The 27,662-nt window shown below is 38.5% G+C and overlaps 2 protein-coding genes and 1 long non-coding RNA gene across 3 annotated transcripts; 2 read left to right on the top strand and 1 right to left on the bottom strand.

The window, feature by feature from the left end:
• The first annotated feature begins 11,805 nt into the window (after positions 1–11,805).
• On the top strand, positions 11,806–16,585 carry LOC308397773. Its single transcript, XR_013971844.1, has 4 exons — positions 11,806–11,981; positions 13,364–13,416; positions 13,977–14,057; positions 16,389–16,585. It is a non-coding gene; the product is annotated as an uncharacterized lncRNA (long non-coding RNA).
• A 3,282-nt stretch (positions 16,586–19,867) lies between these two features.
• Positions 19,868–24,171, bottom strand: mtfr2 (mitochondrial fission regulator 2). Its single transcript, XM_080883871.1, has 8 exons — positions 24,022–24,171; positions 23,161–23,343; positions 22,928–23,032; positions 21,703–21,827; positions 21,257–21,465; positions 20,867–21,146; positions 20,501–20,681; positions 19,868–20,388 (listed from the first exon to the last, which is right to left on the bottom strand). The coding sequence occupies exons 2-8, from the start codon at positions 23,230–23,232 to the stop codon at positions 20,335–20,337; spliced, it is 1,026 nt and encodes a 341-aa protein (XP_080739997.1). The 5' UTR covers positions 23,233–23,343; positions 24,022–24,171; the 3' UTR covers positions 19,868–20,334.
• Positions 24,172–24,215: 44 nt separating this feature from the next.
• Positions 24,216–27,644, top strand: armc1l (armadillo repeat containing 1, like). Its single transcript, XM_080883872.1, has 7 exons — positions 24,216–24,323; positions 24,754–24,925; positions 26,024–26,115; positions 26,336–26,504; positions 26,593–26,706; positions 26,909–26,983; positions 27,091–27,644. The coding sequence occupies exons 2-7, from the start codon at positions 24,773–24,775 to the stop codon at positions 27,283–27,285; spliced, it is 798 nt and encodes a 265-aa protein (XP_080739998.1). The 5' UTR covers positions 24,216–24,323; positions 24,754–24,772; the 3' UTR covers positions 27,286–27,644.
• Positions 27,645–27,662: the final 18 nt, after the last annotated feature.

The raw sequence follows: 27,662 nt of genomic DNA, 5'->3' as shown, positions 1-27,662 counted from the left end.
ATTGGAACACTAAATCTCTGTAGCCTAAGGAGAACAGTAAAAATGCCTCTTTTACTTAAAACCACCAGCAAATAAAAACATATCTGTGTCTGATAACTCTCTGTTCAAGTCTGAGGTGTTCCTTTAAGGCAGAATGCTATATCAACATTAATAACACATACTTAAGATTTCATTCAACTCAAATTTTAACATTTGAAATCATTTGTAATCCGTACAGTGAATTTTAACCAGTTGCTCACTCTCTACATATGGCTTTCGTCTGCATCATTGTAATGCATTTCCAGATCTCTGCACGACATGTTAACAGGGGGTAAACAGTGCCGTGGTTTAACCAATCATTATCTATCAGATAGACACAGCTCATACACAACATGTGCACATATAAAAAATAAAATAAGGGGAAAAAAGATGTGAACAGTGTACGTTTTGTAGGTTTTCTAATAAAGATCACTTTATATGGCTGGAAACCACTGACTCTCTGTCCTTTAGATTTTTGAAGGAGACTTGAAGACTGGGTCTTTCTTTAATTTAATATGATTTCTTTTCAAGCCTGCACTCATTGAAACTGCAGTGTCCCCCACATGTTGTCATGTCCCACCCACAGACTTAAAAAAAAAGAATAGCTGATCACACTACAGTCACACGCTCAGAGCAGCATGCAATAATCGACGAACGTCTCCTACATTTTCTGAGAAAGACAAAGATAAAATCTTCTCTAAATGATTTTATTGATCTCAGGCAAACTACTGAAACAAACAGCGACCTATAAAGATATCAGTGCAATTCCAATTTCAAATGTTTTCAAGCATTTCTCCGTAAAACTCAAGCATTGTCAAGGATTTCCCGCACAAACCATGTGAAACTAAAGGGGGTCAAAGTCAGAGCTGTGAACAAAAATCAGCTCGCCTGACTCACTGACTTCTTTCAGGTGTCTTATTTTCTTTAATGGGAACCCCTTCCTAATTTTGAGTTTCCGTTTCCCAAAGAGTACTCTCATCACAGTGTCTGTCTTCTGCCTAGTTATAGCCTGCAGTCATTAAACTAGCCTGTACCCATTACCTATCATTTAGATAGATAAATTGATAGATATAAGGATATATGTATTTTAAAAACGTTAAATAACACAGTGAGTCTTAACAGTGAAAGTGTCTCATATAGTAGCTTTCAAGAAATAGTGCTGGTTGTGTTTTTATAACAGCTACAATGACATTCATGGTGTAAGGGGTTAAACGACATCAGCATTTGTATTTTTAGACACACTGTTGTGGCTACACTTCATCGTCTCATCCCCAAGGTCTAAGACTGTAGTTATGATTAACAGCTATATCTCCTCTCAAGATAAAGCCTTTGAAAACATGGCCTAAGCAGGCTAAGTCCTGCATATGTAGGACTTTTCCAGATTAAAAACACATTGTGTATTGAAACCCACAGAGCTGAACAATGTAGACAGTTTACAGAGATAGCGGAAATATGCATCCCTGTTTGACATAGAGATTATTCTCGGCCAAAGGTCAGTGAAAGCCTGAAACCAAATATCTGAAAACACTATCTTCTACCAGACTACAGCTGACTACATATGCTGTATTTACAGCATACGTAGCACATTGATGGAATCGGGTCAATGATCATTCTTACCCAGCATGCGAACCTGTATGGCATTCTGCTCCCAACTTTTGAAGGCTACAGCTCCACACCTCTGTGACAGAGAGGAATAGGGAAAAGGGGAAAGGGAAGGAAAGGCTGACATTAATATTACAAAGGCCAAAAATATGCACACTGCTATCAATGAACTGTGTTTAGTGAAAAAGGAAACTGTGCTAAAAGCCGCAGTGACCCTACGTGTGAAGCCACAGACGGTTTTCACACTTGTGTGCCACCCCTGCACTCTTTTCCCACAAGCCCTCACTTAAAAGTAAGAGAAATTCTAAATGAACAGTTATAAATGGAAATTGAATTTAAACTAAAAACGAACTAAAGATGATCTATCTATCCAACCATAGCAAATAGCAAATATTTCAGGAGATTTTGGTCTATTTTCATCACATCAGGACACTTCCTGTGTTGGGTGCTTTGTCAAACTGAAAAAGTAATTTGGGGAAGGAAGAAGGGTATTTATTTAAAGATTATTATTCATCACAGTGAGTAAGAGAGGGTAGGGGCAATCAGTGACACTGGCATCTGTGCTTCCAGTAGAGACATATCTGTGTTTTGGCCAACAATGCTAAAAAGTGGGTCAGGCGGCATACTGGCATACACTGGCAATGATTTGCGCATTGATCACATGCTTCCACATGGTTGGCCCTCACAGCCAGGGGTCTTTAGTCATCTTTTTTAGTCATTTTCTATCAAAGGTGTACTTGTCTCTAATTTAAATCACATGTTTTTTTGTTTGTTTGTTTGTTTCTTTAATAGTGAAAGATGGAGCAGATAAGACTCACAGTACTGTTCTTCTCAACTCCCACCCGCCAATACCTGATACTATTACACTGTTACTATCGTTATTGGTATAACGGCAAGTTAACATTAAGTTTACAGTTAAGAATTATTTTTACAAAAATGTCACAATCCCTGAGTTTATGTAATTGTTTTCAATTATATATTCAGAAAACTTTATTCTCACCCTCCAATTAAACTCAGGCCTCCGTTTAAGACTCTCAGCTCAGATGCTACTGTCCCACTGGACGTTTTTTTTTTTAAATTTTGTTTTGTACTACAAAATGTCGAAGAGTCCCTTCAAAGTAATATGAATGTCAAAAGATTAAAATACCATGACTGTCTTATGAGTCAAAATTGATAAAGCTTGCTAGCAGTGCCACATCTGCCTGTGTACCCTGATCTGATGTCAGCTCTTGAGTATAATTAAAACCCAGAGTCCTGTGCTGTAGATCAGTCAGACACAGCTCGGTACATTTCCCAATTGAGGTCATCTATTTATAATAGCCAGTAATGGCTATAATAGTTATAATGGCTTGACATCTATGTGCATTTTGGAAACGGGTGAGAGGGGACTGGGTACAATGTGGGAACAAACTACATACACACACACACACATATATATATATACATGACATCCTGCATCGTCCCGGTCCCCAAAAGGAACCGGCCCAATGAGCTGAATGACTTCCGACCGGTGGCACTGACGTCACATCTTATGAAGACTCTAGAGCGGCTCTTCCTCAACCTCCTCCGACCACAGGTACAACATGCCCAGGACCCACTACAGTTTGCATACAAGGCGGGTGTCGGAGTGGAGGATGCCATCCTGTACCTCCTACACAGAGCCCACTCACACCTGGATGGGGGAAAAGGCACGGTCAGGATCCTGTTTCTTGACTTTTCCAGTGCCTTTAATACCATCCGGCCCTGTATGCTTCAGGAAAAACTGAACAGGATGGAGGTGGACCCCTGCCTGGTGGCCTGGATCTCCGACTACCTCACCGACAGACCACAGTACGTCAGGCTGAAGGACATCACGTCTGACACTGTGGTCAGCAGCACAGGAGCACCACAGGGAACTGTGCTGTCCCCTCTTCTCTTCACCCTGTACACCTCTGACTTCTGCTACAACTCTGAATTATGCCATATTCAGAAGTTTGCAGATGACACGGCCATCATGGGGTGTATCTGGGATGATCAGGAAGAGGAGTACAGAAGTCTGGTGAGGAACTTTGTCGCATGGAGTCACACAAACCACCTGCAACTCAACACCTCAAAGACTAAGGAACTGGTTGTGGACTTCGGGAGGTCCAGAGAAGGTCCACTGCCGGTTCAGATAGAGGGGGAGGAGGTGGAGGTGGTCAACAAGTACAAGTACCTCGGGCTGTGGGTGGACAATAAACTGGACTGGTCATGCAACACAGAGCACCTGTATAAAAAAGCCCAAAGCCGACTGTACTTCCTCAGGAGGCTGAGGTCTTTTAACATCTGCAGGAAGCTCCTGAGGATGTTTTACCAGTCAGTGGTTACTGGAGTACTTTTCTATGCTGTGGTGTGCTGGGGGAGCAGCACAGCAAAGAGGGACTCATCCAGGCTGGAGAAACTGATCAGGAAGGCTAGCTCTGTGGTCGGCATGAAGCTGGACACTCTGGTGACAGTGGCAGAGAAAAGGACACTAAAGAAACTGCTGGACATTATGAACAATGCTGGGCATCCTCTGCACACGGCCATAAACAACCAGAAGAGTCTGTTCAGTGACAGGTTGCTTCTCCCCAAGACAAGAACTAACAGACTTAAAAACTCCTTTGTCCCACACGCCATCAAACTGTTTAACTCCTCTCTGGAGGGGAGAGGGAGGGGAAACAGGAGGACAAAGGAGGGGGGAACAACTAAGCTGTAGTGCCTCTTCACCTCACTGTACAATACCTTGTGCAATACTTTTTGTAAATAGTCAACAGTGCAATAGACTCAATACTTGAAATGTGCAATTCACTTGTATTTTTATTTTTTATTCCTATTTATTCTATTTATCCCCTTTGTATATTTTATTTATATTTGTTTCTGTATTTATATGTGTGTGTGTGTGTGTGTGTGTGTGTGTGTGTGTGTGTGTGTGTGTGTGTGTGTGTGTGTGTGTGTGTATATATATATAACAATTCTGTAACTGTAACTTCGGTCGTTGCTGTGCTTTTTTTGGAAATCGAATTTCCCAGAGGAACCCACCCGAGGGATTAATAAAGTTCTATCTTATCTATCTTATCTTATCTTATCTTATCTTATCTTATGACTGAAAGCAGGTACTCTAGCTAACCTGACAAATCATCTGTTATCCATTATTAAACATGTTCTTACTTTGGAGCAAGACAGTCATAAGCATGTACCTTGAGTAGGAGGATTTACATCTGATTTAGCGCACATTGTTTACCGTCAAGCAGGAAATGGGTGGAAGGAGGCAAACCAGAGGCAGTGACTGTTCGCTCATTCAGCCCACGTGGTTATGGCATGTTTACAGGACACGTCTTGTCATTTTTTTCCATGATCTCTATGCTCACATCATTACTCATTTCATTTGGCCAGCTTTCTAGTTTAAGTCTCTCTCTCTCTCAAATGCTTATGACTAACACAGCTTTTCACTCTCCTGTACATAGCGGGGAGTCAATGTTTTGTTTTTGTTGATATTTATCCCCCATCCGTTTTGTGCTAGGGAAACAAATGGCAATTTGAAGTGTTTTAAATTTTCGTTACACTATGTTTGAATATTTAGCCAATACAAAATGGATGTGGTACAACATATGAATGGTTGCATCTGTAGCTAAATGTCCACTCGGGTACCAACAGGTCAGTGACAGTCATGGATACAGATGTTTGGACAACAAATAGTTTTAAATTATTTAAAACTTTTCATATATACCACTGACAAATTTCATTAAACCCTGAAGTGGAACATGGTCAAAGAAAACACATATTAAATGTTAATGTTATGGATCAGTTTCTTCAAAAGTTTTCATGGGCAGGGTCTGTGCAGACATCACTTGTACTAAGTGATGCATGGAATAAAAGAAATAAGCAGTGTGCATAATGATGCATAATAATGCATAATCAGCGTCTATTCAAAATATCAGAGGGCAGAGAATAGTAAACATCAAATCAGGGAATTAATCTAACAATGACAATTTAACAGAAACTAACCCAAAAATTCAACAATTACTCAATAATATCATCTACCAAAAACTTGCTGGTAGCACTACAATGCCACACAGTCAAGAAGTGGGGACAGCTAAACCATCTTCCCCACAATTGAGTAAGCTCCACGCTTCATGGAAAACCATGAGGTGCGTTACAAAGTTCCTGAAATAACTTTTATTGTAAAAACCACCCTCTCTAATAGGCTACAGACCCTTTAGTTAGGATTAGAGTTATTTATTTATAAGGTTAATAAGGTTAAGGTTAATAATTTTCATGCACCTCTTTACCCATACCTTATGTAAATAATTTATGCATATTCAATTCAAGTATCTGCTTAGACATTTATAACTGAACATCTAATACTTAACATATATGCTGTGGCATGTCAGCAAATACCACAAGCAAACCCAGCCAAAAACAAGTCCACTTCACATCTTTCCCCTGCTTGCGTGTGGTCTGCAGTGCCCAGGCTGCAGGTTGACTGCTGTAAATCTGTCAGTACACTGACGTGACACATGGCAATAATACACAAGGCCGAACACTGCAGCAAACACGGCGTACAAGAACAAGCCTGCACCAATAAGTCTTTACCACAAAAAAACACAAGGTCATTATTGGCTTGCTACATGTCGTGCAAACATTTAGTCCATATGAGAATACTAGCATGCTCATCCGGTATTAATGCAACGCCACAGCATGCACCATAAACAGTATTCGCTCACTACAAACTCTCATTTAAGCGCCAAAGACTGTTCACAGGTCGTTACGGTGTAACGGCTTTCTGCCGTTAAGGCCTATTACAAAACAAGTCTGTCTGTTTAGAGGCACGCAGCCGACACAGCTGGGGAAAAAAATCACAGTCTACGTACCTCGACCATTAAACAGGACATTTAACCATCGTGGCAGCTCGCAGATGACAAGTGAACGCTACGGAATCAGGCGCGTGCGGACTGTTTTCATGTCACGGGGGGAGCTCAGGAGTTAATCGCGTACAGCAGGACGAAAGGTGACAGAGTCCGAGCTGACAACTGTTTTAAAACAACTATTTCATCCTCCTCTCGCGGTTGTCCCTCATCATACTCGCGTGGTAAGGATACTGTGGGCTTTTTAAAAGGTGAAACCGAAGTTGCTGTTTTCCCTCTCCGCCCCTGCCCGCGTGCTGCTGCTGTGTGTGTATGTGCTTGGTGAGCCGCAGAGGGAAAGGAGGGGGGCGGGGCGGGTCTTGTTGGGAAAGATCCAATCAGGACTAGGATACAGTACCTGCTCTAATTACGATTGGTCGTTATCAAATAAACAGTGTTTTTAATTTGGAATATTCTAAAATAAGGGTGAGTACTGTAAGTACTACTACAGGATACTGCACAACACAATAAAGCAATGCAGCCCAACCTTTAGTTGTTTACTGGAAGAAATAAGAGTATATATATTTTATACTAACAGAGATTCAATAATTACTACACTACAACTACCACATTATTTCACTTTTATAAGTAAATGGATGTCATTTCTGTGTTAACTCTATAAAACAATCGTCCCCGAGTAGTTCGCACATGTTGGTGATCTTAGAGAACAAACAATCTGGTTGTTGCCATTCAGGCCGCGTTTAAACACATTAGTCAAAGTATATTTCAGCATGCTGAATGCTGACATCTAGTGGAATAGAAATATACAGAAACGAAATAAACTGCACTAAAAGTTTGTTGAAATACTTATTTGCAATAAATCTCATACGACTGTAAAACTTGTTTATTTCCCCTTAAGTGGTGCAAAAATTGTAGGAAAAATACATTTGTGGGTTGAGCGGCAGATTTGAGTATGTGAGTTGCACCCATTAAAAATTTGCCAAAATTTTCTCTGCCATTGCCCAACAGCTTATTCTGCTATTGAGTCTTGTTTTAAGTTTCTTTTTGAGCTTCAGCTGCCTGACTGGCAACACCTGTGAGCATGGACCCTGTTATAGCGTCACTTGTTGTCTGCTCCAAGTATGCCATATTTGACTGATCTGGATAGGTCTTGTGCCATAGGACAACTTCAAGCTGGTGTTCTGTGAACACAAGTTGCAGCATTACTTGGAGTGAGCCCAAGTATCATCTCGAAATTGAAGACCGAGTTTCAGATAATGGGAGATGTCACAGGCAGGCCGCAAAGTGGGTGTTCTAAAAAGATGACACCACAGGATGACTGGTTCCTCACCCTGTCGGCACTTAGGAGCAGTAGGCAGTCTTTTACAGATTTTTCAGAATGAGATACTGAGACAATCTGGAACAGACTGCACACAGCCAATGTCCCAACTCACAGGTCTGCAAGGAGGCCTACTATGACTACTCTTCACCATCAGGCCTGTTTGCGCTGCTGTCAGAAACAGAGATGGGCAGTAATGCATTACTGTAATCTGATTAGACAAGATTAGACAAGAACTAACAGACTTAAAAACTCCTTTGTCCCACACGCCATCAAACTGTTTAACTCCTCTCTGGAGGGGAGAGGGAGGGGAAACAGGAGGACAAAGGAGGGGGGAACAACTAAGCTGTAGTGCCTCTTCACCTCACTGTACAATACCTTGTGCAATACTTTTTGTAAATAGTCAACAGTGCAATAGACTCAATACTTGAAATGTGCAATTCACTTGTATTTTTATTTTTTATTCCTATTTATTCTATTTATCCCCTTTGTATATTTTATTTATATTTGTCTCTGTATTTATATATGTGTGTGTGTGTGTGTGTGTATATATATATATATATATATATATATAACAATTCTGTAACTGTAACTTCGGTCGTTGCTGTGCTTTTTGGAAGTCGAATTTCCCAGAGGAACCCACCCGAGGGATTAATAAAGTTCTATCTTATCTTATCTTATCTTATCTTATCTTATCTTATTACTTTTTTCAATTAACAAGTAATGTAAGGGATTACTATTGCAAAAAAGTAATGAGATTACTGTTATTTTCCTATAAGCACGCTGCGTTACTGCATAAACTGTCATGATTTTGTTTGTGAGAGTGTCTCATGACAATGATGTAAGCACGTGCAATGCCTGTGGCAGCAACAGACGTGAGAACGACCATGCAGCGTTTAAAGCATGGAAGTACTTACTTCCATGTAGTTATGGAACTACTTGATTTGATTTATATTTTGCTGTGTTTTACTTGCATCTATTTAAAAGAGTGAGTGTAAACACAAAACATTATTTTATTTTATATGCTGGAATATGCAGAAAATAGGTTTAAATGTTAAACAATTTCTTCAAGTCAAAAACAGCTGCATATAATTAAATTTTTTGCTTAATGCAATGTGCATAAAATTAAAAGATTAAAACAAATAAAACAATTGTTAGAAAGAGGCTTTCCATTTGATTCAATGTTATATGATGGATTATGCAGAGAAAATAGAATTGGGCTGAAAGGTCTATTGCTTTATTGTGTATTATGGTTATGTATCATGTTTTTGAAAAGTAACGAAGTAACGAAGTAACTAATTACTTTTGAAAATAAGTAATCAGTAAAGTAATGGGATTCCTTTTTTGGAGAAGTAATCAGTAATTAGTAACTAATTACTTTTTTCAAGTAGCTTGACCTACACTGAGTCAGGAAACATGTGGAGGAACATTGAATCTGGATTCTGCCTACAGCAGCTAGATCGTACGTTCAGACTGTCATAGCTTTTGGTGGAGACAGTGTGATCATGTTTGGCAGCATCTCCCTCACTGAAGAAACAAGACTTGTCATAATTGGAGGCAATCTCAGTGCAGTTACATATCAAGATGAGAGTTTGCAACCAGCGATAATCCCATGTCTCTAAGTTCTGGGACCAAAACCTATCCTCCAAGATGACAAAGCTCAGTTTATCAGAGACTACCTCCAGAATTTAGAGTGGAGAGGATGGAATAGCCTGCCTGCCGTCCTGACCTCAAACCCATTGAACATTTGTGGGATGCTGTGCTGTTTGTGCCAGAGTGACAAACAGAAACAATTGGCTGACTTGTGACAAATTCTAGTTGAAGAACCAGAAGCCATCCCACAGCAGTGTGGAACCAAGCTGGTGACTAGCATGAGAAAGAAGTGTCAAGTTGTTGTGGCTTTGTATGGTTCTTCCATATGCTATTGAAACGCCTGTTTGTTAAATGAATAAGTTCTTGAATTGTCTTGTTTCTGCAGAATTCAATCATCCAATCCAGTAAACAGGACCAAACCAGAGTCAATAGCAGATTAAGCTGTTTGGCATTGGCAGGGAAGATTTGGCAAGTTTTTCTATGGGCACAATCTGCATACTCAGTTCTGCTGCTCAACCTACACACTCATTTTCCTTAAAATGTGGCACCATTTAAGGGGAAATAAACATGCTTTCCAAATATATAAGATTTACTGCTAAGAGGCATTGTTATAACAACATAATAATCAACCAAACATAAATTTCCTTTTTGTGCCAAGTTAATTTGCATAACAGTGGATTTAAAAAAAAAGTAACAAACATTTCATTATAGCTTCTGAAAGTTTATTGGCACTTTCAAACATTAAATCTGTAAAATCATAATTTAGATGGTAGTATGGAGGAAGCAAAACTGAATACACTGACATAAGACACGGACCTTCAAAGTAAAACAGGAAACACACTGACTGAACTTAAGATAAGTAAACTTAGAACAGAGACAGGGGAGACAGAACATTAGGACCTGAGACATGGGACAGGAAGGCACAGAGTACACAACACAGAACACAGGGAAGCCAAATAACATAACCTAAGAACTAGAACTCAGGATATACAATTGAACTAGGGAGCTAGAAATACTAGCACAGAAACAAAACTGAAACCTAACAACCAGGAACTATAAAATTGGACAAGGTGGGATTACACACTATGGCACAGCACACAAGAGAAACGGGAGATAATAGTTAATAATAGTTACTAATAATAGTTAATAGTTATGAGTGCCTCAAAGAGTTACCCATTTTGTGAGCTGTGTTGTGGGATTTCTCTTTAGCGTATTGTCCTTTAATGTATTGTCTTGATGAAATGCTTTCATGTTATTTAGTTTAGTATGTCTGGTTCACACCTCATTCACGCTGGGAAACAGACGGTGAGAAACTGGTGAATGTCTCCCAGGAGACGGAAGCTCACACAGGAAGACTTGACCCCAGAGTGGGGGAGATTCACACAGGTGATAGAGAGTTTTCTGTTTAGAGCCAAGGTGTGAACTGCAACTGTAAAAGCCTTTTGTTCCGTGACAGTGTTTAAAAGGGACCTGAACTGTTCATTGTCAGAGACGACTTTCAGTGCCCCGTGACTGACGTCTCTCCTCATGCATGGGAAATAAAGTGTTGGGTTTTAACTGCTCATTGTGTCTGCAGGCTTTGTTAATAAATTTCCACAACAGCTGTCAGCTGTCTGTTGTTTACAGCAGCAACAGAAGTTACTAAAGAATGCAAAAAGGGGTAATGTGTGACAAAGGACCCATTGTTTAAACCAACAGCACAATCATTGATAACATTAACAACAATATTCATGTGTTGTTGAAATATAACAGCTGAGTTGAATAAACCAAAAGGTATGATTTAACACTTAGAGCCCCCGAGATCAGCCAGTTGGCCAGAAGGAGCGATAAAGGCTGACAGACCAATAACTTTGTCTATCAGGCAGACAGGCCACCTACTCCCTTTTCCTTGTCACTCTTCCTTGAACTTAGTAGAAAACGTCATGAGTTTAAGGAAGACTGTGTAGGAGAATTAACTATCGTTTATAGTTAACTTGTTGTTGAAAATTCAACATGTATCAGCAGGATATGGAAATATACTTCTAAAGAACATTTCATGATCTGCAATACTTTGGCATATTTATTGATTGTCTTCGCGAACAGTGTGAGGGTGCATGGCTATGAATTGTGGAACAGAATTATCTTCTTTCCTGTCATAAAGAATGGTTTCATGTGTCCTCTGGTAAATAAGTTATTAAAGAAAGCATTTAAGCACTTTTCCTAAAAATTTAGGGAATTTTACCCAGCTCTTTTTATGGACTACCATGCAGATAATACTGGGTCACTTTACTTAGAAATAGAAACTTTCATGATATCCTTTTGTGTCGAGCTGACATTTTCTCCTGCGCCTCCCATAACCATCTGTAAAACTCCTAGTTTGCTTCAAAGGCGGGGTTCTTCCTGTTTACCTGCATTCCTGTCTGACACACCTAGAAGCTGGTGGTAATCAGCTCACCTCTGTGCAACTGATTCCTTTACAGCTGACGAAATCCCTCACTTCTGGGAAAAGGAGTATAACCTGGAACATTAAGGGAGACATGGAGCAAACATGAGGAGACAGGCTGAGGAGACAAGGATGAAACACAAGGAGAGGAACAAAGGAACAGGTAAGTGAGACAGAGACAGAGAGAGGGAGTGAGACACATAGGGAGATCACAAACAGGAAAAAAAATCAGACAGAGAGAGAATAAATAAAGACATGACTGGGGAAACATAAACTCAGAGAACACGACAAACTCTCACAGGAAACACAGGGATGAGACAAAGACACAAAAGGAACCTGACTGTAGTAGAAATACAAATAAGCTCAAAGACATAGACTCAAAGAACCAAACTCAAGATTAAACTATATAAAGCTTGAACTTAAATCATCTTCATAATGTAAAGGAAAGAATCATGAATTCAAAACTAAAAACCCAGCACCCTGACACTTCCTAAAAAATTTGACTATTCATCCACAACCTACTTGTGAGACCAAAAAAACATGCTAGAGATGCAAAAATACATGCAAATACATACTGAAGTCAGCTGGCCTCTTCCTGAACTTTGAAGTTGCTATTGATAATTACAAAATGACTCTTTGAAGCATCTAATATATGCATCTAATCCTGCCAGTGAGGAAGGCTATCTTCTTTTTCTCTTATTTGAGATACTGGGGAAGTGTGGACCGTAAACCACATTCATCGTACTGTACACTGTTTAGACAAAAAGAAGTGCGTTTTGAGCTAAACCAAAGTGAGAGTGAGAGACTGTGTACACTTCATTTGAGAGCACATGTTAAATAGTGCATCTTCAGCATAGAGGGAATACCTAGTTAAAAATCTTGTTAAAAGTTAATAATTTTCATAAAAAGAAAATTAGTGCTTTTATATTTTTCATTATTTAAACATAAATTGTGTTTACTTTGTAAAATACAAATATATGCTTTCAACAGAAACAGAAAACTAAAACATAAATTAAAAAATATTAGGAATTAAATGGTTTTAAAAATACTAAAATACAATAACTAATAGTTTTGCATGACGAGCATTTATGTACATATATATCTGTGAATAGCATTCATTTGTGTCATGAATAGTTAGACATGATAGCACGCCAAGTTTGTACGTGTGGGACGTACTTCCGGAAAAATGGACGCTATCAACGTGTACCTTGCCATTCCACATCGCTCATATGTAAGGTTGAATTTTAGCTTTAAAAAGTATTTGGTATTATAATATAACCATTATATAATATATTTAACTCCATAAAGCTTTTTTGTTTAATTGCAGGTTGAGTTTAACCTTGTGATCAAGGGCAAACCATCACCCATTACGCCAAATACGTTTACTAGCGCTGCCCACGAAGTAAGGTTTTCATAGGGTTTAGCAACAAACAGACCATATCCAGGACAACATGCTTTTCATAGCAGTATAATAGCACTACAATGCGACACAATGTGATATGAATCATGTGTTTTTTGTTTGTTTTTCTTTTTTTTGCATTCCAGGAACCAGAACCGATGGACTGGACTGCTTACGGTGAACAACCAGTTCCTGGCCGGTAACTTACACACTTTTCTACTTACATTGTCAGTTTGTGTTTATTACATTAAACACACAGTTTGTGTTTATTACATTAAACACAAACTGACAAACTTCATTACATTATTGTTGATCTATATTCAGTACCTGTTTGTATACATGCTAGATGTATAACCCTCTCAAGGCAGGCATTGCAGATTTGAAACAACCTGATTACCCCACATACATATTTTATGAGGTTTTTTTTTACTCAGAAGTACCACTGCAGGTATTCTTTTGTGCATTAGCAACAAAAACTTAATTTGAGCCTGAGAGGGATAACCTTTTTGTTGAACTAGTATAAACTAGTAGAAAAGTAGAAAACTAGTAAGCTTAAAATACTCTGCAGAATTAAGCAGATTTAACAGCTTACAATAAGCTTTGAATTCTGCTTTGTAGAATAGACTAGACATTTAATTTTTAATTTTAAGCAAGTTCCATTATGTACTGTTTAAAAATTAATTTACAACATACTGTTATTGCCACTGCTTAAATAAACAGGTGTTGTGGTTTATGCATTTGCCTTTATTTTCCATTCAGTGCCGCTGGACCATTTGTCTCCTCCATGGATGACGACGTCACCCCAATGGAGATAGACTAAAAGGTTCAGCATACCAAAAGGTAAAACATTTTTTTAGATCAAGCAAAACTTCAGTTGTTTTTCTTGCAATGCCCTTTTTAAAATTCAGACTCAAAACAAATTCACCCGTAAACATACTTAAAGAACTTCATTATGACAGTTGTGGAATGTCGGATCCATGTTTTTGCATAAATATAACGGACAGTAACACCTTTTGCTTAGTTTCAACTTTGTAAACTAATGGATATGAAGTTAAGTCATAAAGATGTGACTTGGATTTGGATTTGGAAGCTGTTAATGAGAATTCTTGACCAGAGTAGAAACTTTCAGGAGTGTCTAAATCAAAAATGTAATAACAAAGAAAAATCCTTTATCAACATTCACAACATGTGGAGTATTTTTGTTGAGTCTATAATCACTAGACAACTTAGTGAATGTGATGCTGTATGAGGGTTTACCCCAAGATATTTTTCCTAACCTCATGAACAAAAGGACCAGATTAGACTTTGCTGAAAAACATTTCAAGAAAGACTGCCCAGTTTTGAAATAACACTGTTTAGACAGATGAAACCAACATTTGTAAAAGCTTGTAAAAGAAAGATTAGATTGCAAAATTATAAATCCAGCTAGGTAAAGTACGTATTTGTACAATGACACAATCTCCACCAAAAAGTAATTGGTAATACATATCAGTCTAAATAAATTATTTTAGAATTATTTCAAGAAATCCTATAGCTACTTTTGGCCACTCCCTGATTCAACAGAGGGTACTCCATTTTTTATTTCACAGATTTTTATGCTGGATAGCCTTCCTGATGCAACCCCAAAGGAATTTCTGTCACGGGTTGCCGGGGCAAGCCGTGTGAATTTATCAAAGGACCCAAGATACGGATATGCAGTGAAATGAGAGGGCTTTATTGACACAAAACTCGAGTGATAACAAACAAAAGGAGAGTGTGGCGAGAAACCGAACTTAGACAAACTACACTGAGAAAACTAAAACCTAAACACCAAACCTGAACACGAGAGAAAGCAACTTGTAGGGAGAATTCACAGGATGACGGCAGGAGATTCACAGACACGAAAACGCCAAATAACACAGACGAACCAGCAACAAGGACGAGGTAACACACACTATAAATACACGCGCCAGGAATCAGGGGATGGGAAACAGGAGGGGAACACACCTGAAAGATATAACAGCTGACGAGGCAGGGGAAACGTAAATAGAACACACTGACATAAGACAGAGACCTTCTCAATAAAACAGGAACTTACACATGCAAGGACACGGACTAAGAAACATGGACTTAACACAGGAATACATGGGCAGAACCGAATAAACACTAAACAGAGGAAGAACAGAACCAAAATCACAATAACAGAAAACACAAAACGCTGGGTCAAAAGGACCCAGGATCATGACAATTTGTGTCTCATATTATCTAGCCATCTTTAGTTGCTGCTTGTTTGTGGGTCTCTCTACCTTCAGTTTTGTATTCAGTAACTGAAAAGCTACTCTGTTAGGTTGAGATCAGGTTCGCTTGACCATTAAAGAATTTCTCATTTCTTTGCCTTTAGAAAATCTTTGGCAGCTGTTGCATTTGCTTTGGATCACTATCCAATGGCACCATTAAGCACTGCTCCATCAGTTTTGCTGCATTTGGCTTAATAAATCAATATAAATTAGTGGCTGGGTTCCACTGAGAACCATGCATACCATAACACTGCCTCAACCATGTTTCATAGGCAAACATCCTTTGGATGCTTCTTAGTAATTCCGGTACAGATCATTATTGGTTTCATCTGCCCGAACACATGTTTTTTTTTCCTTTTCTTTTTTTCAGAACTGTGGAGGCCCATATAAATGTTTTCTGGCAAAGTCTAATCTGGTCTACCTGTTCTTTATTGTAACAAGAGATTCCTTCCTTGTTATAAACTGTCTCTATTTTACTTCGTGAAGGTGTCGCATGATTGTAGATTTTGACAGTTATACATGTAACTCCTAAAGAGTGTTCTTCACTTAGTTCAATGTTGTGACATTGTTTTTCTTAACCACAGAAAATTCTGTGATCACCCACTTGTATTCTGTGGTCTTCCAGGCCTTTGGGTGTTACTGACTGGGTCAGTGCACATCTTTTTTTAAGAATGAACCAGACTGATTTGGAAACTCCTTTGGGTTGTGTATAAATGGCTTTAATTTCTACAAAAGTTAATGCAATATTTTTGCTGTGAATTAAAGCTATGGATGAATGGATGTATGGAATAAGGGATACTCCTGATTGTATTTGGTGGCTTTTCAATTATTTATGTATCTGACTATATATAAACAATGTATGATGTTTCTTTTTTCTGTTTTGTATTTCTCACAGTGAAAGAAGAGGATGACAATCATAACATTTCTGCTTGGGCAATTACAGTTGATCCTGCAACAATTTGGTTTTTGTTTTTTTTTTTAGATAATTTTGTAAATTTCATTTCTCAAACCCTAAGCTGCTGTAATCAAGTGTTACTATAAAAGCAAGTAGAAGTCAATTTTTTTTAATGCAGCAGCTAATTTCTTCCTGTTGGCTTTCACTGCATGTCTGCCTGTCTACTCTTCAAACATTTCTCTAATTTGCATATAAATGTTATGTTCCAAAGTTTGAGTATAGAGTAAATAACATTTGGTGATAATTTTAGCTATATATATCAAATAGTTTGCAAGATAGTTTATTAAAAAGGCAGTCAACCCACTTTAATGCCATTTTTCCTGCAGATAATGAAATGTGAGGCAATGTTTGAACATGACTATCTCAAAAACTATTACAGATAAATGCCTGATGAACAACTTTTTACTGTTTCATTGTCATAAAAAAAATCTGGATTTTAAATTTGGTCTGGATACATGAAAAAGTTATGAAATTTAAGCAGCCTATTTCAGTACACACTAATAAAAAATACATTGGAACAATTAGAAGAAGACAGTGACAATTTCTGAATTATATGTAGTTGAATTTACTGCAAAATAAAGCAAATATCTGAAAAAATAATCACTGGGGAAACATGCATATATTTTACATCACATCTAGAATTGTTATAACAATGCGTGAAAAAAAATGTTGTGAAAGTGGGTCAACTGACCTTTTTATTAAAAGAAATGTTTTGATCAAATTTATCAGTAATCATTATAAATGTAATTGCTGTAGATTTTGAAAAAAAGTTTTAAAGCGGGTTGACGGACCTTTTTTCACAAGAATATATCTTGAAAAGTACTTGATATATGAAACTAAAATTACATAGTACATATTACATATACATATTACATACATATAAAATTACATAGTACATATTACATATTTTGTACAAATTTTAAAGACATTACACAGTGTAAAGACATTACACAGATTTGGGACCAATCAGGAAAAATAATCTCTAACCCAGCTCAAATTAATTATGTTTTTTATGCTATTTTATAAACCCCTTTATAAATCTGAATCACAGTAGTAAAACTCAAATAAAATACTTTTCTTTTGGGAACTTAAGCTTACCAAGGGTAGGCCAATGGTAATAAAAAATTAGATGCTCCAATGTATATGTCCAAACTGAACCATAATATGTCTATTGCAAATTGGAGAATGTTCTAGAAATTTAAATAGATTATTATTTTTATTCTAATTTGAGTACAGTTTTTGAGATGTTCATTTTCAAGCATTGCCATATATAGCATCTGATATGCATTTTTTCCCCTTTTTTTGTGACAAGTATTCTATATGGTTTATTTTTTGGTATTGTAAAATTCAACTACATATCATTCAGAAATTAAATTGCTGTGAACAAACATTGGACTTTTTTTTCATATTTTAACTAGCCAAAACTTGATGGTAAAAAACAACAAGAGAAAATACAGACTTTTATCTTTAATGGAGTTTGAAATATTTATGTTCAAATACTGAACATTGATGTGTTCTTAAAGAAGACCTGAAAGTGGGTCAGTGGAAAGTTTTTCCAAAAAAATAAAACTGATATGATATTATTGATGCGAACCTAAAATTTCACAGTACTGATTATGTTCAAACACGACAAAATCTTTATGCAAATTAGAAAAGGTCAAGCAGGAAATTTTCTTAACATTGGCTGATTTGAGATTGAATGACCACCTTAAAAAATATGTATTGGTCTATAGGCAAGATGACTTCTGTCAATGATAAAGGGATTTTGTAAATCCTTGTACTTTAAACAAAAATATCTAAAATATTGAAACATTTTAAAAGCGGTACAATAACAAAACCATACTTCTTTAAATCAATTTTTTTAAGCATTGCACAATTACAAACGTGCACTTCCACTTAACACAGAAAGTTTGTGACACACTTGTTTGAACTGTAATTTAAGGCAAAACTCAAAAACATAATTCTGTAATTCTAGTGTAACACCACAAGCATGTTAAGTTGTAACAGAAAAATTACTAAAATGTTCCATAGCAAAGTAGTAAAGCTCAATGACCAGACAGCAGTCCTTCAAAAGTATTCTTCAACTCAGGAGAGTATCCAGAGGAGCACAGTTAGCAGTTGTTCCAGTGTTTACTGACTTGTGTAAGACCAAAGAATAGTCCTGATGCCCTCTACTCATTGGCATCTGTGTTTTGTGTGTTCACCATTCTCAATATGGTCTCCCTAGTGGACTTGGGTTAGTGTAATGAACCTGTGTTTCACAATGTTCTCCTTTGCATCAACTGAAAACTGAGGAACATATAAGATTGTGGGCCAAAATGTCATTTAGCTGGCTGAGCTGAATGTCTCAGATTCTAGGGAAGTCACAATACCACTACAAATATCAGATTATATGAAAAGTATCAAAATTATGCATTTTTACCACAGAGAGAAATATCATTCAGCACATTTCTTTCTTATCTCCAAAAATAAACAGACATCCAACCTGCTGGTGAAATATGAAATATGTTTGTGTAATCCAGTTTTTTGTTTTTTTGAACAGGTGTAATTTATTTCAGGTGTCCATAATATCTAAGGCGTCAAAATGTCAAGAATTAGATTGACATAAATTCAGTGAGAAGAATGAAGTCTTTTGGGATCCTACGTAATCAGTCAGAGCAAATACTTCATAATACTGACAAGTATGAAATGTTGATTAAGAAAGTGAGAAAAGAGAAGAAGATAACAAGGCATCCTAAATAAATGACAGTAAAACTGACTATAAGCTGACAATTACTAGCAGGATTTCTATTGTAATGAACATTTTTTTGTGTTACACTGTCATTATTGGTCAATCAGTGTCACTGTGTGTAACCTGTGGAAGATGCAGTGCCAGGAAAAAGTAAGCAGCTTCCTCTTATGAGTGTGTGAGAGGTTTCCCTTTCCAAAATATTGCTACTGCCCCTGTCAAATGCATGCCAGTAGAAACCTAAAGAGGCCGAAATTGTAGTGTACAGTTGTCCCTCGCTATAACGTGGTTCACCTTTCGCGGCCTCGCTGTTTTGCGGATTTTAATTTTGTGCAATATTGCATTTTTTTTTTTTTTACTGTGCATTGTGTTCTGCGTCCTAATTGGCTGTTGACCATTTCAATCAATGTCAAGTTACATAAATCTTCGATCGCTAGCAGTGTGACTCTGAAGTGCTGTACTGTATGTTTGTAAGTTTTCTCCGCAACAAACAGACAATGTCGACTAAATGTTGTCACCTGCGGGTGCCTTCGATTTCATTCTATAATACTGCACTGATTTTTCAACAAGGTTTGAACTTTGAGATGGCTTAAACAAGAGAGAAAAGTGCGAAAATGTTCATGCCTGTCTGAGAAAACTGTATAAAGTCTGTTATAAATTGAAAAATTAAGATAAAGTGCACTGATGAAAGTGTTGTTAACTCTTTAATAAAATAGAAATATCCTGCTAACAGTTGCATAGAATAGAGCTCTATGAATCTCAGAATCCACTCTTACAGATTTCACTTGGTTGAGGTAAGAAGGTAGGGCTCACAAAGTGAAACATTAATGCAGGCAAGCTGCACCGCTTACCTGAAATTCATTATATTATTTGCTTTAAAAGGTGGTTTGCACAAACATATTGCTAAGAACAGTTAAAACAGTTAAGAATCCAATGACAAAAAAAACCTTTGTGTACAAACCCCTTTGTTTACAGCAGCTTAGAAACATACACATTTTAACATAGTTAGCACATTTAAAATCCCAACAGACACAGAGACAAGCACATTGTAGTCCATAATAAGACAAAGTAAGGACAAGCAAAAACACAAGTCAGTAGCTGCAGTAGTAATCCGCTGTGAGGCACATCTGTAGGAGCTGTTGATGCTGATGTCACTCTTTAATGATGTAACAGGTGGCGGTGTCCCCGACTTCGCCGAGGGGGGTGAGGAACCTGCAACAGAAGAGGTGTCAGGTTAGGAACTCTCCTTCAAGCACATCATCATAGGGGATGGATAACATTTTTTAACTTCTCAAAGATCTCAGCGCATCTATGGAAAACAAACCTTAGGTGACTCAGGACTGCCGAAAGGTGAGAGCTCAAGGGAGTTCTCTTTGTCAGAGGAAGTGTTGTGGCGGAGATGGGTGAACTTTTTCTTCAGTGCTTCAGCAATCAGAGCTGCCGGGTCATTAAGCAATGCCGTACCTCCTTTACTGCGCCTCCTAAATGGTGTGCCCCCTGGAGATCTGCAAAACAGAATGAATATGCTTTGTTAGGTGGGGGGGGGGGAAGATCTACTTCAAATTACAGGAAAACAAGCAGGAAACGCCAGGATGCTGAACTACTGGTGCAATGAAGAAAGCATTCTGCAGCTTCAGATATAAAGAGTTACATTTTTAATGATTAGTTTTCTTTAAATCTGCATATTTACCTCTTCACTGAGCGCAGTTTAACATGATTTAAGTCCTTTAGAACATCCAGCATGGAGGGCATCCCTTTATTTTCAGACCCCTTGGTCCTCTGGTGACCCTTATCGAGATCTTTCTCATCCTTCCTTTCCTTTGACCCAGTGAAAATGCTAGGGCAGGGAGGAGGAGGGGGTGGTGGTGGAGGAGGAGGAGCCACATGGCGAGGTGTGGAGGTGAGCGCTGGAAGTGGATGGGAAAGGGAAATCCCAGGTGAGGCAGGCTCATTTGGGGATTCAACCAGACCTAAAACACGATGAAAAATAAAACAAGAAAAAAGAAAGAAACACTCGGTTGGTGTTCTGAGAAGATGAAAGCATCTTGAAAAATGGGACAAAGACAAACACATTGTGTACCTGAGGCTGGAGCAGCAGTAACTATCAAAGCAATCTGAGCTCGCAGTTTCAGCAGCTCACTCTCCAGCGCTGTGATCTTCTTCAGAGCTTCTGAATCAGGCGTCTGTCTTACAGGTGGCCCTCCTCTCTGAGCTCGTATGAATGCTGGTTCTGGACATCTCATCACATCTTGATTTACAGTACTTCGCCTTACTGGAGGTAGGTGGTTCCTACGGAGACCCCACATCATTCGTATATTAATTTAATGTCTTACAGTTGTCTGGACAGAATGATCAATGCTGTCCTTTCATCTCACAAACATAAAAAGGTAAGATTCTGTGTAAATGCAGTGACATTAATCACATCCAACAAGACTGCCTAATGAGTGAATTTGTATGTTTACTTTTATGGAATTCAGGGTTGCAGGGAGGGTGATTTTATCTGTGCTGTGTCATTTTTGTTTTTACCTCGTTTTAGCACAGCTGTCACCCTCATCCTCAAACACACACATGACATCAGCAAAGGAAGGGATGGCTGGTGTGTCCACAATGGGCTCGATATATTCATGGTGCCTATGGCCGAGCAAAGCGACCTGAGGAGACAAGGATAAGGAGGGATTACACGCTGTAAACGAGTACACAAGAGAAATAAGAGTCAAGAGATTCTAAAAACAGTTATGATAACATTAACTTCTTTTCATAGTGAAGCCTTGATTATATTCTATTGCAGACAAGGACAATTAGAGACAGTATGGGTGGTCATTCCTCTTATATTTCCTTAAAGCCCACCAAGTCCACCAGCAAAGCAAGAGGAAAGCTCCAGGGCTGGAAAATGAAGTCAATGCACAAGTGCCAAAAGCTGCAGCTCCTCTTTAAGATAGAAAAGAAGTCTGTAGTGTGGGGACACAGACTGCTATTATTGTTATTATCAACAACAACATGGACAACTGTAGAATGAATGAATTAAATAGTTTTTAATTAAAAAGCTGTCAACATGCCAAATGTTACATTGATCAACTGTAGGGTGACCAACTGTCCTCTTTTCCCCGGACATGTCCACTTTTCACGTTCTGTCCGGGGGGATTTTCGAGATTGATAAAAATGTCCAGGCTTTCCTATATTCCGACAGAGGACCCATGTGTGCTGCTGCTTTGTGAGTTGCTCTACGCTTACACACGGGACAGACAGCGCACAGCAACGCGCGTAATAATGTTTAAAAGATCCCAAAGCACAAATGGATCTTTTCAAATGAATTGCAAAAGAAATTTCCCTCGTATCGACCAAGTACTGGTAATTTTTCTTATGCAGATGAGGCATTATTTCTGTACCATTATTTAATTCAAGTTTTTTTTTGCACTTGTTGACTTGTAAAAGCCTATATGACATAGTTTACAATTCATTAACCGCACAGAGAAGGCATCGTTTAAATATGTTAAATATGTTTCTTTAAGCAAGTTCTTCATGACTGAGCCAAGTGTCCTCTTTTTTGGAAATCAAAATGTGGTCACCCTTATCAACTGCAGCTCTTGATTGTTTTATGCATGTACAAGAGAAATGTATTGTTTTCATTGCAAATAGCCATTTGTGTTGTATATTATATGCAACCGTGCATGCAAGTGTATGGACTCATTTAGCCAGCAGTGCTGACTGGGTAAAGTCAAACATGTTTTGTAAAACACAGATTGTACAATACCTGAAACTGGACACGTGGTGTCGGTGTCAGTGGGAGATTTGATCCAATCATCCGCACAATGCTGCGATACTGACCGCACAGCGGACTATTCCACACTGGAACCAGCTAAAATGCACGATGACACAGACAAGACAGAAACATAATGTCGCAACGTCAGATTTAACAGTTCACTGATTCAAGCAACCCACGGATTGCAAAACAAAAGAATGACACAAGTGCGTCTGTGCACATACCACGTCTGGAGGAACACCAAAGTACTCCAGGACGATGCGCAGCACATAAAGAACATCCTCTGCTAGGGACATTGGAAGGATGTTTTCTTGCACCAGCTGATGACTGCAAAGCTCTGCTTTCTGCTGAGTGTCTTGGTGGGAGGCCAACACAGAAAGGATGGGTCTAAGTCACATGCTTGAAACCTGAAACAAAACAACAAGAACAAAAAACCCAAAAATAACACATACGTAAAGTAAGATAATGCCTCACAGTAAAAATCACATATGAAACCAACAAACAAATAATGGTTCAAATATTGATACTAGGAAAATAATAACAATAATGATGATAATGACTATAGTAATCTGATAATCTGTGACCACCGATTCCTTCATCTGCCACTTCTCTGCAGAGGAAACACCACGACTCTCAAACCTATAGACTTACAGAGTTTAAAATACAACGAATGCATAGGTTTGTATTGATAACAAAGTAGCTTCAGACAGTTAGAGTTAAACATTGGAATTGTCAAGGTCAGAAAAACGTTAAACCCATACGAGAATGACCAGGACACAACCTACAACAGCAAAATGAAAGTAAGTGCAGCCAACGGTCGGTTGCTGCCATCACTGATGCTCAGAGACAAATGTCGGTCTCTACTACTGGATGTTGATTCGGCAGCAATCTCTCAGTGTACCAGCACACTGGAGAGAGCATGGCTGACTTTAGGTGTAAGTTACACAGTGTCCTGCCGTTCTGAGCAGTGGGGGCAGAGAGGCACCGCAGTGGAAAAGCTGCGTGGATCATCAAAATTAACGTGCATGACACCTCCGGGATTTCACACGATAAAAAGAAAAAAAAAAACATATAGTCGCACTTACCGTCAAAACGTGAATTAGCAGCTACATTTCTCCCAAGCCATGTTCCCAGACGATACTGTAAACTAAATGATATTCACCGAGAATCTGCAGCTTCCCTTTTTTCGCTCACGCGTTCAGATTAAAAGGAGTCTGTAAAGTCAAATAACGCTGCAGCAGCGAGACGTCTTCTGGTTGGCTGTGGATACAGAAGTAGTAAGAGCAGCCAATAGGGGTGGGCGACTTTGCGGCGTAAGCGGAGGCTAGTCGACCAATCGGGTGATTGCACCAAATTTGTATTTGTGCACGAGCTGCTTCTGCCCTGGGTAAGAAACATTTAGCTACAAAACTACAGTTTAATTATAACTGTGATATATTTTAATAGAATAGCAGTTAAAGTGATTCCCCAATATCTGGTTATGAAGATGGAGCGAAAAAAGAGGAAATGTATTTTTTGTTAAGTTTATTTAGCCTTTTCTCCTAAAGTAGTTAGCTAGCTTCTTTGGCTAGCCACATTCTCAACGGCAGCGTAGCTGCTTGACTTGTTAACATTAATCCGGCCTGTATGTTTGACAATGTTGGTAGTTTTGAAACATTCATTAGGAATTGTAGTATGACCTCACACCGGACAGTTTTGGGATAGGAAAAGCTATTTAACAGCCGCACGTCGTTTACCTAACACTCTTAAGTAGATATTTTGTCCACCACATGCCAAACGTTGAGAATGACTAACTCCTTTGTAAATGTTTTTCACAGTCCGATAAAGTTGTTAAAGATGATGGATGCACTGTCGGTGGTGAGTCAGCTCCGGGACTTGGCTTCTGAGCCCCAGAACCGCGACGTGATAGTCCAGGATCAGGGCTGTCTCCCTGGGTTGGTTCTCTTCCTGGACCACCAGAACCCAGATGTCCTTTTTGCAACTCTACAGGTATGTTATTGGACGGGATTCAGATTATTTCTGAATTTCAATTAGTTACATAGTTTTAATAACATTAGGTTGCTTTCTGTTTTTAAGAGAGAGACCAGTGAAGGTGAAAGCTTTCATCATTGGGTCAAGGCTGGGCTGGAGCCTATCCAGCTGTCATAAGACTAAAGGCAGGGTACACCGTGGACATATCTATTGTGTGGCAGGACTAAACATAGTGACAAATGTTCATGCTCACATTCACAGCCAATTTAGAATTGCCTATTAATTAGATGTAGGATTTGTAAGACAGAATATTTGGAGATTTAGAAGTCTGATATTTCAATATAGCAAGCACTTTTCTTTCTTTCAAACACACACAATGTTATGGGCAGCTGTTTGTTAACTTCTTTACGCTCTACTTCAGCTCTGCTCAGATCCGACTGGCTCCTGTTTGTGATATTCCAAAGATTATATTCCCTGTTAACATATTGCTAAAAGGCAACTTTCCTTTTAGCAGAGTGCCATCTAATGGACAAACTGCTGTTTTACATTTTCATTTTTAAATGGCAGTGCATCAGCAAATAGCTAATGCAAACTCTACACAGAACGTGACAGATGGATTTGAACCTAGGACCTTCTAGCTGTGAGATGTGGCGCTAATCACTACACCACTGTGCATCATTTAAAAGACATATTTTCCATGTTTTCCAGTCTTATTACCAATTAAAGAAGGTTTTTAAAGCTCATAATGTGATTTTTACAGTGGTTGATCTTCCTAATTCAGCCCTCTCAGGGATTTGTCTCCTCATGGTCCTAAAGAAGGAATCTTTGATGTGTTATGTGAAGGTTTAAACCCCCACACTGTGAGCCTTTCTGAAAGCAAAACATAAATGTGATTACTTAGAGGTGACCCATCCATGCCTATTAAGTATACTTGCTTAATTCCTTGGGGGAGAAAAGTCTCCTGTAATCTATATTATGTGCAGGTTATATGAAGCATGTGAAATGGGTGATATGATACTTAATCTAAAGTTGATGTGCACTGATAATACCACTGTTGTGTCGCTGAACTGTAAGCATGGCTGTATATAAATCCCTTCTGTGCTATTTTGTCCTCAGACCCTACGTTACTTGGCTGAGTTATCTACCAACATCCCCACCATGAAGAATGAACTGGGTATGATGGTGAGCTTGGAGAATCTTTTGGCAAGGTGACACACCCATGGTTACTTTTACCTGTGAATGAACACATTATTTCATTTGCATTTTAATGTAGCTATGTAAAATTTACAGTGATACTTGGCTGCTTTTTCAATGCATAAATTCTGTGCCGTTTTTTTTTTTGCATAATAACATAGTTATAAGTTTGTAATGAAGGTGAGTGTTCACACCTCCAAAGCACATGATTAAATATAACCTTTCTCCATACAGAGATGGTCTTTCTGTTGATATCACCTCTTTGGCCAAGGAAGTTTACGATATTCTCAATGCACCTGCTAATCCTCCGCCTGAGAGAAGAAAGAAACCCCAGTTCTTTCTCAATTCTTCCAACAAGAAGGCCAAGTCCATCACTCTGCACATACAGGGCTTGGACAGCTCTGTAAGTCGACTGCTTTTTACATACAGTTCATTTATGTAGCTATTATAATCACCAGTAAGTTTAATTATGTAATCTCTCTGTCATTAAGCATCGAGGTTTGTGCGAGGAAGCTCTTCTGAAGGTCAAAGGAGTGATAAGCTTCACTTTCCAAATGGCATCCAAGAGATGTACTGTTCGCATCCGTTCAGACCTGCCCACTGAGGTAACAAGCAAAGACAAACATTTACAACCCAACATTTTACCAACAAAGTTGGGATGCTGTGTAAAATGAAAATAAAGTCAAGTAAAACCACATTTTATTCACAATAGAACATATCAAATGTTTAAAATTAGAAATTGTACCATTTTTAAGAAAAGGTAATTTTTCATTAACCTCACACTCTTCCCTGATGTCCCATTTGCAGAGTCTGGCAACAGCCATCGCTGGCACTAAGGTGTTGTCGGCCCAACAAGTGATAAAGAATGAGGCAGGAGAAGAGGTGCTTGGATACTTGAATATACTTTCAGTAAAGGATATTAGGATATGGAAGTGTAAGTTAAAGTTTAACTATGAATTTGTTTGTTTTTTAAATAACATTGTCTTCAGGTTTATATTCCTTTGAAATCATCTGGAGTGGATGTGCCTCAAAACTCAGCCCTGCCGGATTACCTCCCAGAAGAAGAGGAGAGCCCTGTGAGGGAGGTCGATCGAGCAATTTCCCGCACCACAGCCAAGGAAGATTCCAGCGGTAGCTGGCTCAACGCTGCTGCCAGTTTCCTCACAAAAACATTTTACTGGTGAATCAGTCACAGGGAGGTGCTTTTAAGACTCATTCCGGTGTATTTAACTTGGATGGACATTACTTGTTGTGAGAAACCACAGCTGAGTCCTGGCTTCTACTGTAAAGTCAGCATTTCAGTTCTTGTGAGATGATCAGATTTTGGGCTAGATCTCTTTTATTGTTTGAGTTGACTGGAAACTAAAATGCTTGAATCATCTGTCCTCATTCGGTGTAAATATTTCTTTCAAATCTGTTTTTAAAATTTCATTTCCTCCTAAAATGTACAGAAACTGTTTACAATCCTGACTGCTTCTTTCAGTCCTGTTTTTAATTGTTGCTGGTTTATGCTACAGAATACAAATGTTGTGTTGTCACTGTACTCTGTTCTGTTTTCTTT

This window comes from Rhamphochromis sp. 'chilingali' (assembly GCF_963969265.1).
Source record: "Rhamphochromis sp. 'chilingali' genome assembly, chromosome: 5".
Taxonomy (NCBI): Eukaryota; Metazoa; Chordata; class Actinopteri; order Cichliformes; family Cichlidae; genus Rhamphochromis; species Rhamphochromis sp. 'chilingali'.
This window is presented reverse-complemented; position numbering and strand designations above follow the sequence as displayed.

What these genes read in the sequence shown, in the direction of transcription:
- mtfr2 (XM_080883871.1), bottom strand. Translation starts at nt 23,232, where the DNA reads ATGTCCCTAGCAGAGGATGTTCTTTATGTGCTGCGCATCGTCCTGGAG. An exon ending in TTGGTGTTCCTCCAGACGTG is followed by an intron (nt 23,033 to 23,160) that starts GTATGTGCACAG and finishes CGTGCATTTTAG; the next exon opens with CTGGTTCCAGTGTGGAATAG. An exon ending in TACTGCTGCTCCAGCCTCAG is followed by an intron (nt 21,147 to 21,256) that starts GTACACAATGTG and finishes ATCGTGTTTTAG; the next exon opens with GTCTGGTTGAATCCCCAAAT.
- armc1l (XM_080883872.1), top strand. Translation starts at nt 24,773, where the DNA reads ATGATGGATGCACTGTCGGTGGTGAGTCAGCTCCGGGACTTGGCTTCT. An exon ending in TACAGGGCTTGGACAGCTCT is followed by an intron (nt 26,505 to 26,592) that starts GTAAGTCGACTG and finishes TCTGTCATTAAG; the next exon opens with CATCGAGGTTTGTGCGAGGA. An exon ending in GTTCAGACCTGCCCACTGAG is followed by an intron (nt 26,707 to 26,908) that starts GTAACAAGCAAA and finishes TCCCATTTGCAG; the next exon opens with AGTCTGGCAACAGCCATCGC.